This window comes from Salvelinus alpinus, chromosome 23 (assembly GCF_045679555.1).
Source record: "Salvelinus alpinus chromosome 23, SLU_Salpinus.1, whole genome shotgun sequence".
NCBI classification, from domain to species: domain Eukaryota; kingdom Metazoa; phylum Chordata; class Actinopteri; order Salmoniformes; family Salmonidae; genus Salvelinus; species Salvelinus alpinus.
In genome coordinates, this window is record NC_092108.1 from 15775086 (window position 1) to 15795322 (window position 20237).

At 44.9% G+C, this 20237-nt stretch overlaps 1 protein-coding gene across 1 annotated transcript in view; it reads right to left on the reverse strand.

Annotated features, from left to right (window-relative positions):
• Positions 1-2357: 2357 nt before the first annotated feature.
• The window catches only part of LOC139550335 (semaphorin-6B-like), a 79756-nt gene continuing 61876 nt past the window's right edge, over positions 2358-20237 (reverse strand). Inside the window, exons 6-17 of the mRNA XM_071361171.1 lie at positions 19399-19497; positions 19222-19312; positions 18626-18745; positions 14632-14720; positions 14116-14333; positions 13755-13886; positions 13509-13658; positions 13079-13258; positions 12239-12379; positions 12078-12155; positions 11929-11987; positions 2358-5072 (exon numbers count right to left, since the gene is read on the reverse strand). Coding sequence (XP_071217272.1) covers positions 4060-5072; positions 11929-11987; positions 12078-12155; positions 12239-12379; positions 13079-13258; positions 13509-13658; positions 13755-13886; positions 14116-14333; positions 14632-14720; positions 18626-18745; positions 19222-19312; positions 19399-19497 — 2370 coding nt within the window. The 3' untranslated portion in view covers positions 2358-4059. The remainder of the gene's footprint in view (positions 5073-11928; positions 11988-12077; positions 12156-12238; positions 12380-13078; positions 13259-13508; positions 13659-13754; positions 13887-14115; positions 14334-14631; positions 14721-18625; positions 18746-19221; positions 19313-19398; positions 19498-20237) is intronic.

Genomic DNA, 20237 nt, shown 5'->3' on the forward strand with positions numbered 1-20237 from the left:
GAACGGGCTCATTGTAATGGCTGAAATGGATCACATAGAACGGCATCAAACATATAGAAAACATAAGTCAGACACCGTTCCATTCATTCCATTCCAGCCATTATAATGAGCCCGCCCTCCTATAGCTCCTCCCACCAGCCTGCTCTGTTATATCTCATTCATATCATAGTCTACCAAAACCAACACGTCAAAGGCCTGTGTCAAGGATGAAAAAACAACAACCTTAAAACCACATGGATAAGATACCTTCAAATCGATTATTTACACAAATATACATAGATAACGTTACAGTACAACTACTGTTCAAATAAGAAAAATAAAAGTTATTGTGCTTTTCCATGATGTATTACTGCACAATATTATGAACAGGAAGTAGCCTTTGACTTTAAGGTTCCTCAGTATGAGGGTTTGTTGGTGTGGAGGAAAACAATCAATACTTTGCTAGAGTATTTCAGGAAAAACTGACCTAAATTATGTACTACTAAGTGGTTTATAAACAGACTGTCAGTGTCACCAACTTTATCAAATGGATAAGAGCAGCAAACGCAAAATAGTTATGAAAGAAAATCAATGTTCAGTATGCTATCTGAAGGCAACATTGTGAAGTTCCTCATTGTACACAGGAACTGTACACATTTGAACAAATTATACAACATCACAGTATCAAATGTATAAAGAATCAAATGTACTGACACGGTTTTTATGGCACTTTTTGCTTCTGTGGTCCGTATGTCACCCAAAAGTACAGTTTAGAATGTTGGCACATAATATTGTATTACAACAAAGGGTGAAAAGTCATCGGCATGGTGTGATTATGAGTGTCTTGTAACTGTGGCTCGGTCTTGAAACAACACCCCATGTGTGATGTCATCATTGTGCTCCTTCAACGGTAACACAAACATCTGACTGGGGTTGGGTCTTTATATACAAGTCATTACTGCTCAGGTTCACAACAGAGCTGAACTCATTTTCCTTCTGGATGTGACTGGAGCTGTGGCTCTGATGACTTGGGAACGACAGATCACATCTTCTTTCTTGTCTCAGTGTTGTCTCTCTCTTTCTCACTCTGCCTTTCTGTTTCTCTCTCGGTCCTCCTGCCTTTCTTCTTCTCTCTCTGTCTTTCTATCTATCCCTCTCTCCATGATCACTTAAAGTAATGGAAAGTCTCTCATTAGACACTTTGACGGGTAGAATGTATGGTCCCATTTGAGCTCTGGGAAAATGTCGATTAACATGGATGAGTAAGTCAGGACAGTCGTTTAAATCACAACCATAGTGACTATCAATCACACGCATAGCCAGTGCATCTGCACACACACACACACACACACACACACACACACACACACACACACACACACACACACACACACACACACACACACACACACACACACACACACACACACACACACACACACACACACACACACACACACACACACACACACACACACACTTACTTACAGGTCAGTTTTAAAAAACCCACCCTGCAGGGGACCAGTCCTTGGTATCGTGGTCATTGATTCCCAGTGTATGTGAGTCGAGAGGGGCGTACAGTACTGCTCTTAACCTGTCTCACTGGGGCGTACAGTACTGCTCCTAACCTGTCTCACTGGGCCGTACAGTACTGCTCCTAACCTGTCTCACTGGGCCGTACAGTACCGCTCCTAACCTGTCTCACTGGGGCGTACAGTACTGCTCCTAACCTGTCTCACTGGGGCGTACAGTACCGCTCCTAACCTGTCTCACTTGGCCGTACAGTACTGCTCCTAACCTGTCTCACTGGGTCGTACAGTACTGCTCCTAACCTGTCTCACTGGGTCGTACAGTACTGCTCCTAACCTGTCTCACTGGGTCGTACAGTACCGCTCCTAACTTTTCTCACTGCCACCATGGGACTATAACTCACCCTCACTGAGCTGGAGGAGAGCTGGACTGGAATGTCAGCACTATTTCTGCCAGCCAGGCATTCTCTCTAATGACATAGCACCATTTCATCCCTCCATCCGTCCATTCCTTCACTTCATCACTCCATCCCTTCCACTCCATGTACTTTTTAATGGCCAGTCATTTCAGAGCTGACGCAATGTGTTGAGAGAAGGGTAGAGCATTGGGTGATTTCAGTACAGTACAACCCAGTGAGACAGGTTAGGAGCAGTACTGTACAGCCCAGTGAGACAGGTTAGGAGCAGTACTGTACAGCCCAGTGAGACAGGTTAAGAGCGGTACTGTACGCCCCTCTCGACTCACATACACTGGGAATCAATGATCACGATACCAAGGACTGGTCCCCTGCAGGGTGGGTTTATTAAAACTGACCTGTAAGTAAGTAAGTAAGTGTGTGTGTGTGTGTGTGTGTGTGTGTGTGTGTGTGTGTGTGTGTGTGTGTGTGTGTGTGTGTGTGTGTGTGTGTGTGTGTGTGTGTGTGTGTGTGTGTGTGTGTGTCTGTGTGTGTGTGTGTGTGTGTGTGTGTGTGTGTTGGGGAGGCAGCTGGAGGGCAGGCTATTAAATCTTCATTGCCGCTTCCTTTCGACACTCTTCATCAGATAATCTCGTGGCCTTCAGAGTCAGAGTCAGAATGACCTCAGTGTCACTGAGAGAGAACAGTCCCACTCTGCAAAAACTGATTGAATCAACGTTGGTTCCACGTCATTTCAACCCCAGAAATCTATGTGATGACATTGAATCAACGTAAGGGCATTTGGTCTTTTTTTCACCCAACTATTCACCCAAATCCAATGACCTGGTGACATTTTTCGTTGTTGATTTCACATTAAATTCACGTTATTACGAACCAAATCAGAGTTTTGGTTGAGTTGTAAATCAAGTGTAAATCAAAAGTAGACGTTGAACTGACGTGTGAGCCCAGGGGCGTGTCTGCTTCATTCACCTGCAGCAAGATGCTTCAAAGTAATGTGTTTACAATTCATGTTTCAGTGTCCTCCATTGTCTTATTGTCAGGGTGCCAATCAGTCTGCACTGGAAGGTGGACAAAGTACATTGTGTAGGAGTGATGTGCACTGGGTCTCGTCTTCTGACACTTGACAGTGGGCTCTGGGGCCATGTTGTTCGGTCAGTCCTTGTTGCCCTGTTTGCTGTACAGGGAAGTGTCTGTCTCTGGGTCTCTTTGCATGTTCCTTCCTATTTATGGTTCTCTCTTAATGTGTTCTTTTGAAAGAATTCTGCTGTCTAGCAAACTCTTCCTTCCCTTTTCTCTTTCCATCTCCATCCCTCTTTCTCACCTCTTTCAATCCCTCTATCTCTCTCTCCTCCTCTCTCTCCCCTCTCTAAGCAGCCAGAGGGGAGAGGCAGCTCTGCAATGCAGACACAACAACAACCTCACTTTCACTGACCAATCACAGCCAAGCAGGGTATGAGTGATAGCAGCATCAACCAGTCACAGAGAGAACAGCCTCAGGAGTCCGCCAGTGAAAACAGCCTCAGGAGTCTGCCAGCGAGAACAGCCTCAGCAGTCTGCCAGCGAAAACAGCCTCAGGAGTCTGCCAGTGAGAACAGCCTTGGGAGTCTGCCAGAGAGAACAGCCTCGGGAGTCTGCCAGAGAGAACAGCCTCGGGAGTCTGCCAGCGAGAACAGCCTCGGGAGTCTGCCAGCGAGAACAGCCTCAGGAGTCTGCCAGCGAGAACAGCCTCAGGAGTCTGCCAGAGAGAACAGCCTCAGGAGTCTGCCAGTGAGAACAGCCTCAGGAGTCTGCCAGTGAGAACAGCCTCAGGAGTCTGCCAGCGAGAACAGCCTCAGGAGTCTGCCAGCGAGAACAGCCTCAGGAGTCCGCCAGTGAGAACAGCCTCAGGAGTCTGCCAGCGAGAACAGCCTCAGGAGTCCACCAGTGAGAACAGCCTCGGGAGTCTGCCAGCGAGAACAGCCTCAGGAGTCCGCCAGTGAGAACAGCCTCGGGAGTCTGCCAGCGAGATACAGAGATATCGGGAGGACTAAATGACAATGACAGAGAAAGAGGTCAGAGAGAAAGAGAGAGTGAGAGAAAAGGTAGAACAGACAGAAAGAGAAAGGTGTAGAAAGAGACATGGTTTCCCTGCTTGATCACTGCCCGTTGTGAGTCCTCTCATTGGAACTCTTCTTACTCAGCAGCTGGCTGAGATCCACCAGCTCCCCCAGCTCTCCTCTCCCCAAGGCCCCTCTCAGCTGAGACCTGCCCGGCCCGGGGGTGTGGTGCTGGGCCACGTACTGCTGGCCTTTGGGGGTGGGCATAGAGGATGGAGGTACAGGGACCATGCCCTGGCTGCTGAGGATGTAGCCTTCCTGGGGAGGCCAGCGGAGTGGCAGGGGCTCCCCAAACTCCATAGGGGCGCTGGGGGCTGACACCACCCTCCTCCTATCCGGAGAATCCTGGGGGGTCATGGGGTACACGTACTCCCCTGCCGACTTACGAAGCGCCGACTTTGGTGTCCCACTTCTGCCTTTCTCCCCCCGGGGCTTGCTCAGGCACACGTAGTGCTGGCGAGGCGTCTCCCCTCCTCTTCCTCGCTCCTCACCCCCGTGCCTCCCTCCTCCTCCCCCCTGAAATAGTCTGGTGGTCAGGTAGACGGCGGTGGAGGGGTGTGGGGGGCAAGGGAGAGGGCAGGGAGACGCAAGCCCCATGGTACTCCCTCCCAGGTAGGTCTGGCTGTTATCCCACCCCCCTGATCCAGAATCGGACAGCCTGAGCCCGCGTCTTTTCTGCTGGGGCGTGTGCTCCGGAGTAGGCAGGAACCCTGGGTCCAGCTCCCCTGACTTCCCCCAGCCGTTGGGCATCACAAACAGGGTCTCCCCGCCCTGAGAGCAGGGTCTATCGCCTCCTCCCTGACGGGTCACACTGAGGACCGATCCCCCCATCCCTCCTCCTGACGTCAACATCCCCCTCTCCTGGCGCTGGATAGTGGACTGGGGGGTGTTGTTGCCGTGGCGACGGTTGCCAGGCTTGTGGGCCATAATCCAGCAGACAGCCAGGCCCGAGAGCGCCGCACCGATGGTGAAGGCTGAGACTGCAGATGCCACCAGCAGGTTGAGGGAGACCAGGCTCTCTGGCTCGATCAGCAGACTCTGCTGTACGACACCTGTAGGGGAGAGAGACGACAAGAGAAAGGAATCACAAGGCTAATCTCGGACACCTAGAACTAAAAGCTTGTGTAACTGCATCAGATGCTCGATTAAGTTCTTAGTGGAGACGTGTTAAGTCTAACGAGACTAGATAAGTCTCCAGCCCACTCAATGAAAACTGTCAGCCAGTTTCGGCCAAGCTATGGGCCAAATGTCACCTCCCCTTTGGAAATTCAAAACGATGTGAGCACCTGTGAAATTGGGATTTGTCCAAATGATCAGTGACAAAGAATCAGCATACCGGAACAAAGTTCCTTGTTAGTCGTTGTATCCCACAGTTGACAGATGCTACTACCATTTCCATTCCGTGCGTCTGTCCCCGAGAGATAAGGCTAATGGCCAGAGAGTGTAAACCAGTTATCTCATTCCTTTATTCTCCTCTACCTCTGTGTATTCATTCTCCTTTAGAAATCTCTCCACTTTTGTTATTGTCACATTTCTAGATGTTTTATCCTTCAGTACCTAAACATTATTTGCCTGATGTCAAGGATTATATTGCTATATTGTATTACCCAAGAGTTGAATCTTATTCTCTATTACCGTAATCTACCATAACATTTCATAACGGCAACAGATGGGCATCTCCTTTTCTTTTTCCTTAACCAGTGTTTTCTCCAGCACAGCCTTGGGGTTCTGCTGGCTGGGCTGGAAGCTGCACTAGTCATCAGTAAAGAGGGGAAGACAATAAAACAGACCAACTCTTCTCAGTGTTCCCATTCTGTAATTAGGAGGACTCTGGGCAAGCCAGTGAGTTTCTCCCTAAAACACGTCATATATTTCAGTTAATGATTTCCACCGCTCTAATCACTCCCATCTGCACAGACACAGCACATGTATGCCCTGGACCTAGTTCTGGGTCTGGCTCTATGCTTTCACCACTCTCCACTAAACAGCCCGGCTCTGCAGTAAACGGGCCTATATCCGGGTTAGAAAGCTAAAGCTCTGCAACTAGAACAGATCAGGTTCTAAAGAGTGATAAATAACAAATGAGATTGCAATGTTCTGGCAAAGGAATGTATTAATTGCAGGTTAGAGGTTATAGATTTATGATAGATATTATAGATGGGATATTATGGACTTTGGAACAAATCAAGTCAAAATCAAATCAAATGTATTTATATAGCCCTTCTTACATCAGCTGATATCTCAAAGTGCTGTAGAGAAACCCAGCCTAAAACCCCAAACAGCAAGCAATGCAGGTGTAGAAGCACGGTGGCTAGGAAAAACTCCCTAGAAATGCCAAAACCTAGGAAGAAACCTAGAGAGGAACCAGGCTATGAGGGGTGGCCAGTCCTCTTCTGGCTGTGCCGGGTGGAGATTATAACAGAACATGGCCAAGATGTTCAAATGTTCATAAATGACCAGCATGGTCAAATAATAATAATCACAGTAGTTGTCGAGGGTGCAGCAAGTCAGCACCTCAGGAGTAAATGTCAGTTGGCTTTTCATAGCCGATCATTAAGAGTATCTCTACCGCTCCTGCTGTCTCTAGAGAGTTGAAAACAGCAGGTCTGGGACAGGTAGCACGTCCGGTGAACAGGTCAGGGTTCCATAGCCGCAGCCGCAGGCAGAACAGTTGAAACTGGAGCAGCAAGTTCTGGAGATTGCAGGTTCTATAAAATAGATGAGGTTGTAATGTTCTGGAATCAGAACACCCCCTAGATTATAGATCTGTGATCAAACAGATTAGATTGCAGTGTATAATTGGAGTTGGAACAGATTGCAGGTCCTGGAACAGTTTGCTGATGAAAAGCAGAGACATCCTAATTGAGACAGAGACAGATTTGAGGTGTGTTTGTTAGGAGCCCATAAACGTATCAAAGTTAAAGACGTTCTCTTATGCCCTGCCAGAATCTCAGTTTTGAGCACTGCGCACAGAGTTTTGTCCTCATTTTTCTTTTGTACATATTTTTCTGGCAAGTACTTGTCGATGACAGCAGAACACTGTCTCAGAATAAGTCTCAGTCCTGTGGGCTTTAATTCGCTGATCAAGACGTTCGCTCCTTTGTCAACCAATCAAAATGCATTTATTGTCATGCTGGGAGGCTTCTGACAGACACTAATCTTAGGAGAGGGAATTCAAAGCCCTGACATTTCACACTAGCTAATCCCATTACTGGCGGACTGAAAAACATTGCAATTTTCTGTCACCACTGTAAATGCAAATACAATACACACATAAACACAAACAACCAATATAAATGAACGGTATGTCGAATTATTGTGATAGGTTGGAGTCATTAAAACTTGTTTTTCAACCACTACACACATTTCTTGTTAACAAACTATAGTTTTGGCAAGTCGGTTAGGACATCTACTTTGTGCATGACACAAGTAATTTTTCCAACAATTGTTTACAGACAGATTATTTCACTTATAATTTACTGTATCACAATTCCAGTGGGTCAGAAGTTTACATACACTAAGTTGACTGTGCCTATAAACAGCTTGGAAAATTCCAGAAAATTATGTCATGGCTTTAGAAGCTTCTGATAGGCTAATTGACAAAATTTGAGTCAATTGGAGGTGTACCTGTGGATGTATTTCAAGGCCTACCTTCAAACTCAGTGGCTCTGCTTAACATCATGGGAAAATCAAAAGAATACAGCCAAGACCTCAGAAAAAAATTGTAGACCTCCACAAGTCTGGTTCATCCTTGGGAGCAATTTCCAAACGCCTGAATGTACCACGTTCATCTGTACAAACAATAGTACACAAGTATAAACTCCATGGGACCACGCAGCCGTCATACCGCTCAGGAAGGAGACGTGTTCTGTCTCCTAGAGATGTACTTTGGTGGGAAAAGTGCAAATTAATCTCAGAACAACAGCAAAGAACTGTGAAGATTCTGGAGGAAATGGGTACAAAAGTATCAATATCCACAGTAAAACGAGTCCTATATCGACATAACCTGAAAGGCCGATCAGCAAGGAAGATGCCACTGCTCAAATACCGCCATAAAAAAGCCAGACTACAGTTTGCAACTGCACATGGGGACAAAGATCGTACTTTTGGAGAAATGTCCTCTGGTCTGATGAAACAAAAATAGAACTGTTTGGCCATAATGACCATCGCTATGTTTGGAGGAAAAGGGGGGGATGCTTGCAAGCCGAAGAACACCATCCCAACCGTGAAGCACGGGGGTGGCAGCATCATGTTGTGGGGGTGCATTGCTGCAGGAGGGACTGGTGCACTTCACAAAATAGATGGCATCATGAGGTAGGAAAATGATGGGGATATATTGAAGCAACATTTCAAGACATCAGTCAGGAAGTTAAAGCTTGGTCGCAAATGGGTCTTCCAAATGGACAATGACCCAAAGCAAACTTCCAAAGTTGTGGCAAAATGGCTTAAGGACAACAAAGTCATGGTATTGGAGTGGCCATCACAAAGCCCTGACCTCAATCCCATAGAAAATATGTGTGCAGAACTGAAAAAGCGTGTGTGAGCAAGGAGGCCTACAAACCTGACTCAGTTACACCAGCTCTGTCAGGAGGAATGGGCCAAAATTCACCCAACTTATTGTGGGAAGCTTTGACCCATGTTTGACCCAAGTTAAATAATTTAAAGGCAATGCTACCAAATACTAATTGAGTGTATGTAAACTTCTGACCCACTGGGAATGTGATGAAAGAAATAAAAGCTGAAATAAATCATTTTCTCTACTATTATTCTGACATTTCACATTCTTAAAATAAAGTGGTGATCCTAACTGACAAAAGACAGGGAATCTTTACTAGCATTAATTGTCAGGAATTGTGAAAAACTGAGTTTAAACGTATTTGGCTAAGGTGTATGTAAACTTCCGACTTCAACTGTATGTGCATTGGGGATGTGATTGGGTTTTTAATTGATGCCATGACAAAGAAAAACTGTACCTTGCAAAAACAAACATTTTAAGTGAATATGTTGCCAAAGACATTCCCTTACATTAGCATTTGAATTTGTTCAATGTGCATTAAAGGGAAATGTCTAATGTTTTCAACTTCATATTCATCATCTTCAGCACCACCTCAACATTAACATATGTGATAATTGTGTTCATTTAGGTTTTGTAGTAAAACAGATAGAGGAAGATAAGTGTTTCCAATGACATCATCGGTGTGCATCATGTGATTTTAACGAATTATGAATAGGCATTTGGGCGGCAGGTAACCTAGTGGTTTGAGTGTTGGACTTGTAACCGAAAGGTTGCAAGATTGATCAAATCCCCGAGCTGACAAGATAAAAATCTGTTGTTCTGCCCCTGAACAAGGCAGTTAACCCACTGTTCCTAGGCCGTCATTGAAAATAAGAATTTGTTCATAACTGACTAGCCTAGTTAAATAAGGGTTAAAAAAAATATAATATATATATTAATTGCCTACTAGTTGTCTACTCATTGGTTGATGATGTCATTGGAAACACTTATCTTCCTTTATCTTTTTAATACAAAACATAGAAACAGCCATTATCAAACATGTTGATGTTAGGGTAGTGCTGGAGATGATGAAAATTAAGTTTTGAAATGACCCTTTAACATCTGTGTCGCAAACTCTTGTAATGCATGATTATGCCACTAGGTGGAGCATGATTATGCCACTAGGTGGAGCATGATTATATCACTAGGTGGAGCATGCTTATACCACTAGGTGGAGCATGATTATACCACTAGGTGGAGCATGATTATGTCACTAGGTGGAGCATGATTATGCCACTAGGTGGAGCATGATTATACCACTAGGTGGAGCATGATTATGTCACTAGGTGGAGCATGATTATACCCCTAGGTGGAGCATGATTATACCACTAGGTGGAGCATGATTATGCCACTAGGTGGAGCATGATTATGTCACTAGGTGGAGCATGATTATGTCACTAGGTGGAGCATGATTATGCCACTAGGTGGAGCATGATTATACCACTAGGTGGAGCATGATTATGTCACTAGGTGGAGCATGATTATACCACTAGGTGGAGCATGATTATGCCACTAGGTGGAGCATGATTATACCACTAGGTGGAGCATGATTATACCACTAGGTGGAGCATGATTATACTACTAGATGGAGCATGTTTATGCCACTAGGTGGAGCATGATTATGCCACTAGGTGGAGCATGATTATACCACTAGATGGAGCATGTTTATGCCACTAGGTGGAGCATGATTATACCACTAGGTGGAGCATGATTATACCACTAGGTGGAGCATGATTATACCACTAGGTGGAGCATGATTATACCACTAGGTGGAGCATGATTATACCACTAGGTGGAGCACGATTTGTCATTAGGTGGAGCATGATTATACCACTAGGTGGAGCATGATTATGCCACTAGGTGGAGCATGATTATGCCACTAGGTGGAGCACGATTTGTCATTAGGTGGAGCATGATTATGCCACTAGGTGAAGCATGATTATACCACTAGGTGGAGCATGATTATGCCACTAGGTGGAGCACGATTTGTCATTAGGTGGAGCATGATTATGCCACTAGGTGAAGCATGATTATACCACTAGGTGGAGCATGATTATACCACTAGGTGGAGCATGATTATACCACTAGGTGGAGCATGATTATACCACTAGGTGGAGCATGATTATACCACTAGGTGGAGCATGATTATACCACTAGGTGGAGCATGATTATACCACTAGGTGGAGCATGATTATGTCACAAGGTGGAGCATGATTATACCACTAGGTGGAGCATGATCATGCCTCTAAGTGGAGCATGATTATGCCACTAGGTGGAGCACGATATGTCATTAGGTGGAGCATGATTATACACTAGGTGGAGTATGATTATGCCACTAGGAGGAGCATGATTATACACTAGGTGAAGCATGATTATGCCACTAGGTGGAGCACGATATGTCATTAGGTGGAGCATGATTATACACTAGGTGGAGCATGATTATGCCACTAGGAGGAGCATGATTATACACTAGGTGAAGCATGATTATGTCACTAGGTGAAGCATGATTATACACTAGGTGGAGCATGATTATGCCACTAGGTGGAGCATGATTATACCACTAGGTGGAGCATGATTATACCACTAGGTGGAGCACGATTTGTCATTAGGTGGAGCATGATTATACCACTAGGTGGAGCATGACTATGCCACTAGGTGGAGCATGATTATACCACTAGGTGGAGCATGATTATACCACTAGGTGGAGCATGATTATGCCACTAGGTGGAGCACGATATGTCATTAGGTGGAGCATGATTATGCCACTAGGTGGAGCATGATTATGCCACTAGGTGGAGCATGATTATGCCACTAGGTGGAGCACGATTTGTCATTAGGTGGAGCATGATTATGCCACTAGGTGAAGCATGATTATACCACTAGGTGGAGCATGATTATGCCACTAGGTGGAGCACGATTTGTCATTAGGTGGAGCATGATTATGCCACTAGGTGAAGCATGATTATACCACTAGGTGGAGCATGATTATACCACTAGGTGGAGCATGATTATACCACTAGGTGGAGCATGATTATACCACTAGGTGGAGCATGATTATGCCACTAGGTGGAGCACGATTTGTCATTAGGTGGAGCATGATTATGCCACTAGGTGAAGCATGATTATACCACTAGGTGGAGCATGATTATGCCACTAGGTGGAGCACAATTTGTCATTAGGTGGAGCATGATTATGCCACTAGGTGGAGCACGATTTGTCATTAGGTGGAGCATGATAATGCCACTAGGCGGAGCATGATTATGCTATTAGGTGGAGCATGATTATGCTATTAGGTGGAGCATGGATTGAGTGAAAGAAAGAACAGAGCTACAGGGTAAAGGCACGGTACCTACCATCACAGTCTCCAAGATGGGAGAAGTTGCCGTACTCACTGTCTTGTTGAAAAGGAAGCCTGTAATAGAACAAACATAACAGATTATCAGACTGACATCTACAGTTGAACACACATTCAATTGGATAAAGCTACGGGGAGCTGTCCCACCGTGTGCCTGGTCTGAGGAAGGAGCAGGTGCTGCCTCTGGTCCAGCCACAGTAGGGATCTCTGGAGGTCAGACAGCTCCTATACACACACACATGGAGATCTGATCAGCCTGATGGAGATGGTTGAGATGGTCCGTGTGTGTGTGTGTGTGTTTTACTCACTTCATGCAGCGTGAGTGTAGGTGGCAGCGTGCTGTGGGCAGTCTGACCAGACAGGAAGGGAAGGCCAGCAGCAGAGTGTGACTTGGACGATCCAGAGACAGAAACAACAACTGTCTGGCCTGGACAGAGTCCTCTCCACATCTAGAGACAGAGAGAGGGAGGGAGAGAGGGAGATGTGCAGGGATAGATGGAGGGAGGGATGGATGGATGAAATGAGAGAGGGATGGAAGGAAGGAGAGAGGGGGAGAAGGGTGGAAGGAGAGAGGAAAGAGGGAGGGGGAGAGCGGGAGAGAGAGAGAGAGAGAGAGAGAGAGAGAGAGAGAGAGAGAGAGAGAGAGAGAGAGAGAGAGAGAGAGAGAGAGAGAGAGAGAGAGAGAGAGAGAGAGGGGACAGAAGGAGGGAGGGAAGGATGGATGGATGGATGAAAGGAGAGAAGGATGGAAGGATGGAAGGAGAGGGATGGAAGGAGAGAGGAAAGAGGGAGGGAGGGATAGAGAGATAAAGGGAGAGATGGAGAGAGAGAGAGAGAGGGATAGAGGGAGGGGTGGAGGGGGAGAGATAAAGGGAGGGAGGGATGGAAGGAGAAAGGGTGAGAGGGATGAAGGAGAGAGAGACAGATACAGAGAAAAAGAGATCCTTAGAGTATTTTCATTGATTTCTATTGTTACAACAGAGAAATGTAGGGATTCACATCAGGGTGATCACATCAGAGAGACTTTGAAAACAATGCAGCAACAAGCATTGTGAGTAGAACAGTTAATCTCCTCAATAATGAACTGACAAAACACCGGACTGCAGCGAACACAAGGGATCGTGGCCAAACTCCCTTCCTGTACTCACTTCTCAGGGTTGAATCCCTCCACCTCCTCCAGAAACACACTGCTGTGTGTGGGAGAGTTTTCTCCGCTGGGGAGGATGAGGAATTTCAGGACGGTCCCTCGCGTGGAGCCCAGGAACAACACTGTATGGTTCCTATGGGGACCAGCCTCTGTGTCCACCACCATTGCGGTCAACTGGTACCTGGAGAGCGAGACGGACGGAGAGAGAGAAATAGAGAGAGAAATAGAGAGGGAGAGAGAGAGAGAGAGAGAGAGAAAGAGAGAGAGAGAAAGAGAGAGAGATAAAGAGGGAGGGAGGGAGGGAGGGAGGGAGGGAGGGAGGGAGGGAGGGAGGGAGGGAGGGAGGGAGGGAGGGAGGGAGGGAGCTCAATTTCAGAACGTAGGACAAACAGTGAACAATCAGTGGTAGCTATGTGTATCCTTAGCCATACCTGCCCATAGTCTTGACGACCCAAGGTCTGTGCCCAACCAAGGGTATGGTCTCGTCCATCAAGGGATGAGTCTTTACAAAGTTCAGCACTTCATCTGGCAGAGATTTAGATGAGCTGAACGGAGACTCCTGCACCGCACAGCCACCCGGCCTACAGGGAGAGGAGACAGTCCAAAAAAGGATCAGAATCAGGAAGAACCAGTCAGTTACACAATCAATATTAGTACAAGTCCAATGTACTGCATACCTGGGTTTGGGCACAAGCTCGTCAGGCACGGGTGTCCAGATGGATTCTGGAGATTTCTGCTCCTTGAATCTTCCCTCAAACACCCTGGCCAACTGCTGCATGTCAAACACACACACTGCAGACCCCGGGATACTGAGAGAGAGAGAGAGAGAGAGAGAGAGAGAGAGAGAGAGAGAGAGAGAGAGAGAGAGAGAGAGAGAGAGAGAGAGAGAGAGAGACAGAGAGAGAGACAGAGAGACAGATAGACAGAGAGACAGAGAGGAGGGACAGGGTTAAAGATGATTAAATACGTATCAGAAAATGGGGGGGGGGGGGGTGCATTCATGCATGACTGGGTGCGTGTGTACACGTGTGTGTGTACCTGTTGGGCGGTGTAGAGAACAGTCCCAGTATGACGTCTCTGCCGTTCATGTTGAGTATGGGGCTGGTGGTGTGGAGCAGGTTGAAGTAGAAGTGGGAGTCTCCTGGGACAGAACAGTTCAGTCTGGCCTTCAGGAACGATGTCCACTGTTTCTCCAACACCCTCTGAGAGCCACCCATGTCCCCTTTACACACCCGTGCCACACGAGATACCATCACCTGCACACACACACACACACACACACACACACAATAAGAGGCAATGCACTGTATAATGTGCAAATCCCATGGATTCTCTCCACCTTATCCCCTCAAGGAGGTGGAATTCTGTGTGTGTGTGTGTGTGTGTGTGTGTGTGTGTGTGTGTGTGTGTGTGTGTGTGTGTGTGTGTGTGTGTGTGTGTGTGTGTGTGTGTGTGTGTGTGTGTGTGTGTGTGTGTGTGTGTGTGTGTGTGTGTGTGTGTGTGTGTGTGTGTGTGTGTGTGTGTGTGTGTGTGTGTGTGTGTGTGTGAGTGTACCTTCTCCAGGTGATGGAACTCCATGGCCATTTCTCTGAAGAAGAAGTAGACGTGAGGCCCCCACTCAACTGCACTCACAAAGAAGGGCTCTGAGAGACAGAACAGGGATATGCCGTTACACACACATACACGCACGCACATACAGACCGTTACACACAGACACACACACACCCCTTCCACACATACTAGAGATTAATCCCTCAGGGAGCGCACCAACACAGCTCCATATTTACACCTCTGTACCAACAAGCAGCACATCAATATGGTCGCCGCTCTCTGGGGTCAGCCATTAAGCATCCATGTCCTGTTTAATTTATCATCAGTGCCAAGGACAGAGCAGTTATTTATTCATCTCTGTCTGTGTCTCTGACCTCCAGGGTTCCACACTATGTTTTACTCTGAAGGAGATTTTATGTCCTAGATCCGTTGGTCTCGTCCTCTCTGATTTGACAGAAAACAGTACATCTAACCTGGCACCTACAGCAGGGTTCACCAACTGGCAGGCCGCAGCCCGAATTTGGCCCCCGGGTGGTTTTATATAAAAAAAAATATTAAAATAATAATAATCATTGTTGGACATAAAATACTGTAAAAACACCAGGAAATCTGTTCCCATGTATTCCCACGCATAATAGAGAGAGACATATAGTACAGTGCCTTAAGAAAGTATTCATACCCCTTGACTTTTTCCACATTTTCTTGATTAAATTTAGATTTGTTTTTTTTGTCACTGGCCTACACACAATACCCCATAATGTCAAAGTGGAATCATATTTTCATACATTTTCTAAAATGAATTATGAAATTAAATGAAAATCTGAAATGTCTTGAGGGAATAAGTATTGCACCCCTTTGTTATGTTAACCTTAAATAAGTTCAGGAATAAAAATGTGCTTAACAAGTCACATAATAAATTGCATGGACTCACTCTGTGTGTAATAATAGTGTTTAACATGATTTTTGAATGAATGCCTCATCTCTGTACTCCTCCGTTGAGCAGTGCATTTCAACCACAGATAAAACCGCAAAGACCACAGAGGTTTTCCAATGCCTCGCAATGAAGAGAAGCTACTGATAGATGGGTAAAAATAATAAAGCAGACATTGAATATTCCTTTGAGCATGGTGAAGTTATAAATTACATAAAGATACAGGCGTCCTTCCTAACTCAGTTGCCGGAGAGGAAGGAAACCGCTCAGGGAATTCAGCAAGAGGCCAATGGTGACTTTAAAGCGGTTACAGAGTTTAATGGCTGTGATAGGAGAAAAATGAGGATGGATCAACAACATTGTAGTTACTCCACACTACTAACCTAAATTACAGAGTGAAAAGAAGGAAGCTTGAACAGAAAAAAATAATTCAAAAACAAGCATCAAGGCACTAAAGTAATACTTCAAAAGATGTGGCAAAGCAGTTAGCTTTTTGTCCTGAATACAAAGGGTTATGTTTGGGGGAAATCCTAGAGAAACCCTGGTTCAGTCTGCTTTCCTCCAGACACTGGGAGATGAATTCACTTTTCAGCAGGACAATAACCTAAAACACTAGGCCAAATATACACTGGAGTTCCTTACCAAGAAGACACTGAATATTCCTGAGTGGTAGTTTTGACTTAAATCTGCTTGAAAATCTATGGCAAGACCTGAAAATGGTTGTCTAGCAATGATCAACAACCAATTTTAAAGAACGATAAGAATTTGAAATGAATAATTGGCAAATGTTGGGCACATTCCAGGTGTAAAAAGCCCTTAGAGATTTACCCAGAAAAAGATACAGCTGTAATCTCTGCTAAAGGTGCTTCTACAAAGTATTGACTCAGGGATGTGAATACTTACAGTTGAAGTCGGAAGTTTACATACACTTAGGTTGGAGTCATTAAAACTCGTTTTACAACCACTACACAAATTTCTTGTTAACAAACTATAGTTTTGGCAAGTTGGTTAGGACATCTACTTTGTGCATGACACAAGTAATTCTTCCAACAACTGTTTACAGACAGATTATTTAATTTATAATTCACTGCATCACAATTCCAGTGGGTCAGAAGTTTACATACACTAAGTTGACTGTGCCTTCAAACAGCTTGGAAAATTCCAGAAAATTATGTCATGGCTTTAGAAGCTTCTGATAGGCTAATTGACATAATTTGAGTCAATAGGAGGTGTACCTGTGGATGTATTTCAAGGCCAACCTTCAAACTCAGTGCCTCTTTGCTTAACATCATGGGAAAATCAAAAGAAATCAGCCAAGACCTCAGAAAAAAAATTGTAGACCTCCACAAGTCTGGTTCATCCTTGGGAGCAATTTCCAAACGCCTGAAGGTACCACGTTCATCTGTACAAACAATAGTACGCAAGTATAAACTCCATGGAACCACGCAGCCATCATACCGCTCAGGAAGGAGACGCGTTCTGTCTCCTAGAGATGAACGTACTTTGGTGCGAAAAGTGCAAATCAATCCCAGAACAACAGCAAAGGACCTTGTGAAGATGCTGGAGGAAACAGGTACAAAAGTATCTATATCTACAGTAAAACGAGTCCTATATCGACATAACCTGAAAGGCCGCTCAGCAAGGAAGAAGCCACTGGTCCAAAACCGCCATAAAAAGCCAGACTACGGTTTTGCAACTGCACATGGGGACAAAGATCGTACTTTTGGAGAAATGTCCTCTGGTCTGATGAAACAAAAATAGAACTGTTTGGCCATAATGACCATCGTTATGTTTGGAGGAAAAAGGGGGAGGCTTGCAAGCCAAAAAACGCCATCCCAATCGCGAAGCACACTGTGGCAGCATCATGTTGTGGGGGTGCATTGCTGCAGGAGGGACTGGTGCACTTCACAAAATAGATGACATCATGAGGTAGGACAATTATGTGGATATATTGAAGCAACATCTCAAGACATCAGTCAGGAAGTTAAAGCTTGGTCGCAAATGGGTCTTCCAAATGGACAATGATCCCAAGCATACTTCCAAAGTTGTGGCAAAATGGCTTAAGGACAACAAAGTCAAGGTATTGGAGTGGCCATCACAAAGCCCTGACCTCAAATCCTACAGAAAATGTGTGGGCAGAACTGAAAAAGCTTGTGTGAGCAAGGAGGTCTACAAACCTGCCTCAGTTACACCAGCTCTGTCAGGAGGAATGGGCCAAAATTCACCCAACTTATTGTGGGAAGCTTGTGGAAGACTACCCGAAACGTTTTACCCAAGTTAAACAATTTAAAGGCAATGCTACCAAATACTAATTGAGTGTATGTAAACTTCTGACCCACTGGGAATGTGATGAAAGAAATAAAGGCTGAAATAAATCATTCTCTCTACTATTATTCTGACATTTCACATTCTTAAAATAAAGTGGTGATCCTAACTGACCTAAGACAGGGAATTTTTACTTGGATTAAATGTCAGGAATTGTGAAAAACCGAGTTTAAATGTATTTGGCTAAGGTGTATTTAAACTTTCGACTTCAACTGTATGTAAATGAGATATATATGTAATTAATTTTCTATTATTTTGCTAACATTTCTAAAACATGTTTTCACTTTATTGTGTATTGTGTGTAGATGAGTGAGAATATTTTTTTAAATTCAGACAGTAACACAACATAATGTGGAATAAGTCAAGAGGTGTGAATACTTTCTGAAGGCACTGTATGTGATCGTATACAAATGTAAGCAAGGTTTGAAATTGTTATGTTTTTGTCAGAAATTATATCTGTTTGGCCTTCTTGCGGTGAATTTGCAATCTAAATTTTTTATTTTATTATGTTCCGGCCCCCCAACCATCCACTCAAGAAACAATTGGCCCGCAGCTGAAGTATAGCTAGTCCATACCGCTTTAATGTATCCAATCCTAGAATATAAGGATTTAGATAGGAAAGGTAGAGTGTTTGGGTTAGCTCGCAGTGTTTATGTGATCTAAGGAAACATTGTGAGTTCTTCACCTGTGGAGAAGTGTTCAGCCCATTCACTCACATGCAAGCACGTCATCTCAGTGTACCTCTGAACCATTTGGAGTCGTGTTTGACGGTGCGAAGAGCGGGGCTGTCGCCTAGGCTACGATAGATCACAGCATCAATCGCCAGGAAGTCTGTTACAGTACCAGTGAAGAGACTGCCCTCTGAGAGAGAGAAAGAGATACAGGGAAAGCGAGAGAGAGAGAGAGAAAGAGAGACAGAGAGAGAAAGAGAGACAGAGAGAGAAAGAGAGACAGAGAAAGCGAGAGAGAGAGAAAGAGAGACAGAGAGAGAAAGTGAGACAGAGAGAAAGAGAGAGAGAGACAGAGAGAGCAAGAGAGGAAGAGACAGAGAGAGCAAGAGAGAGAGACAGAGAGCAAGAGAGAGAGAGAGACATACAGACACACAGAGAGTGAGACAGAGAGAGAAAGAGAGAACACACAGAACATGTATTTATCATGAGTACAAGCACAGTCAAGTTCCTCCTCACAGCTCCAGTCTAGATTGATTTTCCATCTGAAAGATTTCCCCTGAACATTACAGTCCTAGTAAAAATACCTGTCATTACTTCCTAATATACTGAAAAAGAATGAAAGTTAGAAAGAAAGAAAGAAAGAAAGAAAGAGAGAAACTACTGTACCTGCGAACAGAGCCACGTTGGCGTGTCTGGGGTCATACGGGCACCGAGCCATCCCACTGACCGTCTCTCCCACCATCTCCAAAGAGTCTCTCTGTAACACACACAATTGTCCATATGAACACGTACACACATGCCAATAAAGCTTAATTGAATTGAATTGAATAGACAAATACTCACAGTGTAGTTGGCACACAAAGGGTTGAAGGCGTTGGTTCCACACACAAACAGTCCTTCATGTTGACTCAACAACACTTTGATGAAGTTACGACACTCCTCCTGAAGAAAGAGATAAGAAAGGATGAGAAATGAAGGGAGAGTCAGAGAAGTACTGTAAGTGTGTGTGTGTGCATACAAGTATGTTTATCTTTCAAACCCACTCCTCAAAGGGTTAGGCAGAGAAATACGTTTAATGTCATATCCATATGACAATAGTAATCAATAACCACTCAGGAAAGCCTTAAGGAAATTACACACAGCACACTGTTCAGCTGTATCTCTGTGTTTTAAAAGGGAGGTACTGTATAACTCTACACGTCTTCTAGCATGACTCACCACAACATTCCCTCTTTAGCAGTTCCCATGGGGATCATCATGGGAGCTAGAATAATCTCTCCATGTTCTAGTCTCTCTCTCTCTCTCTCTCTCTCTCTCTCTCTCTCTCTCTCAATTCAATTTAAGGGCTTTATTGGCATGGGAAACATATGTTAACATTGCCAAAGCAAGTGAAGTAGATAATAAACAAAAGTGAAATAAACAATAAAAGTTAACAGTAAACATTACACTCAGAAGATCCAAAAGAATATAGACATTTCAAATGCCATATTATGGTTATATGAGTCAAGGAAGCGACTGATTTTTCTTTCTCACTCTATTGGGAATGCACAACTGTACAACTGAATTGCGTCCTCTGCATTTAACCCAACCCCTCTGAATCAGAGAGGTGGGGGGGCTTGCCATAATCGACATCAACGGCGCCCGGGGAACAGTGGGTTAACTGCCTTGCACAAGGGCAGAAT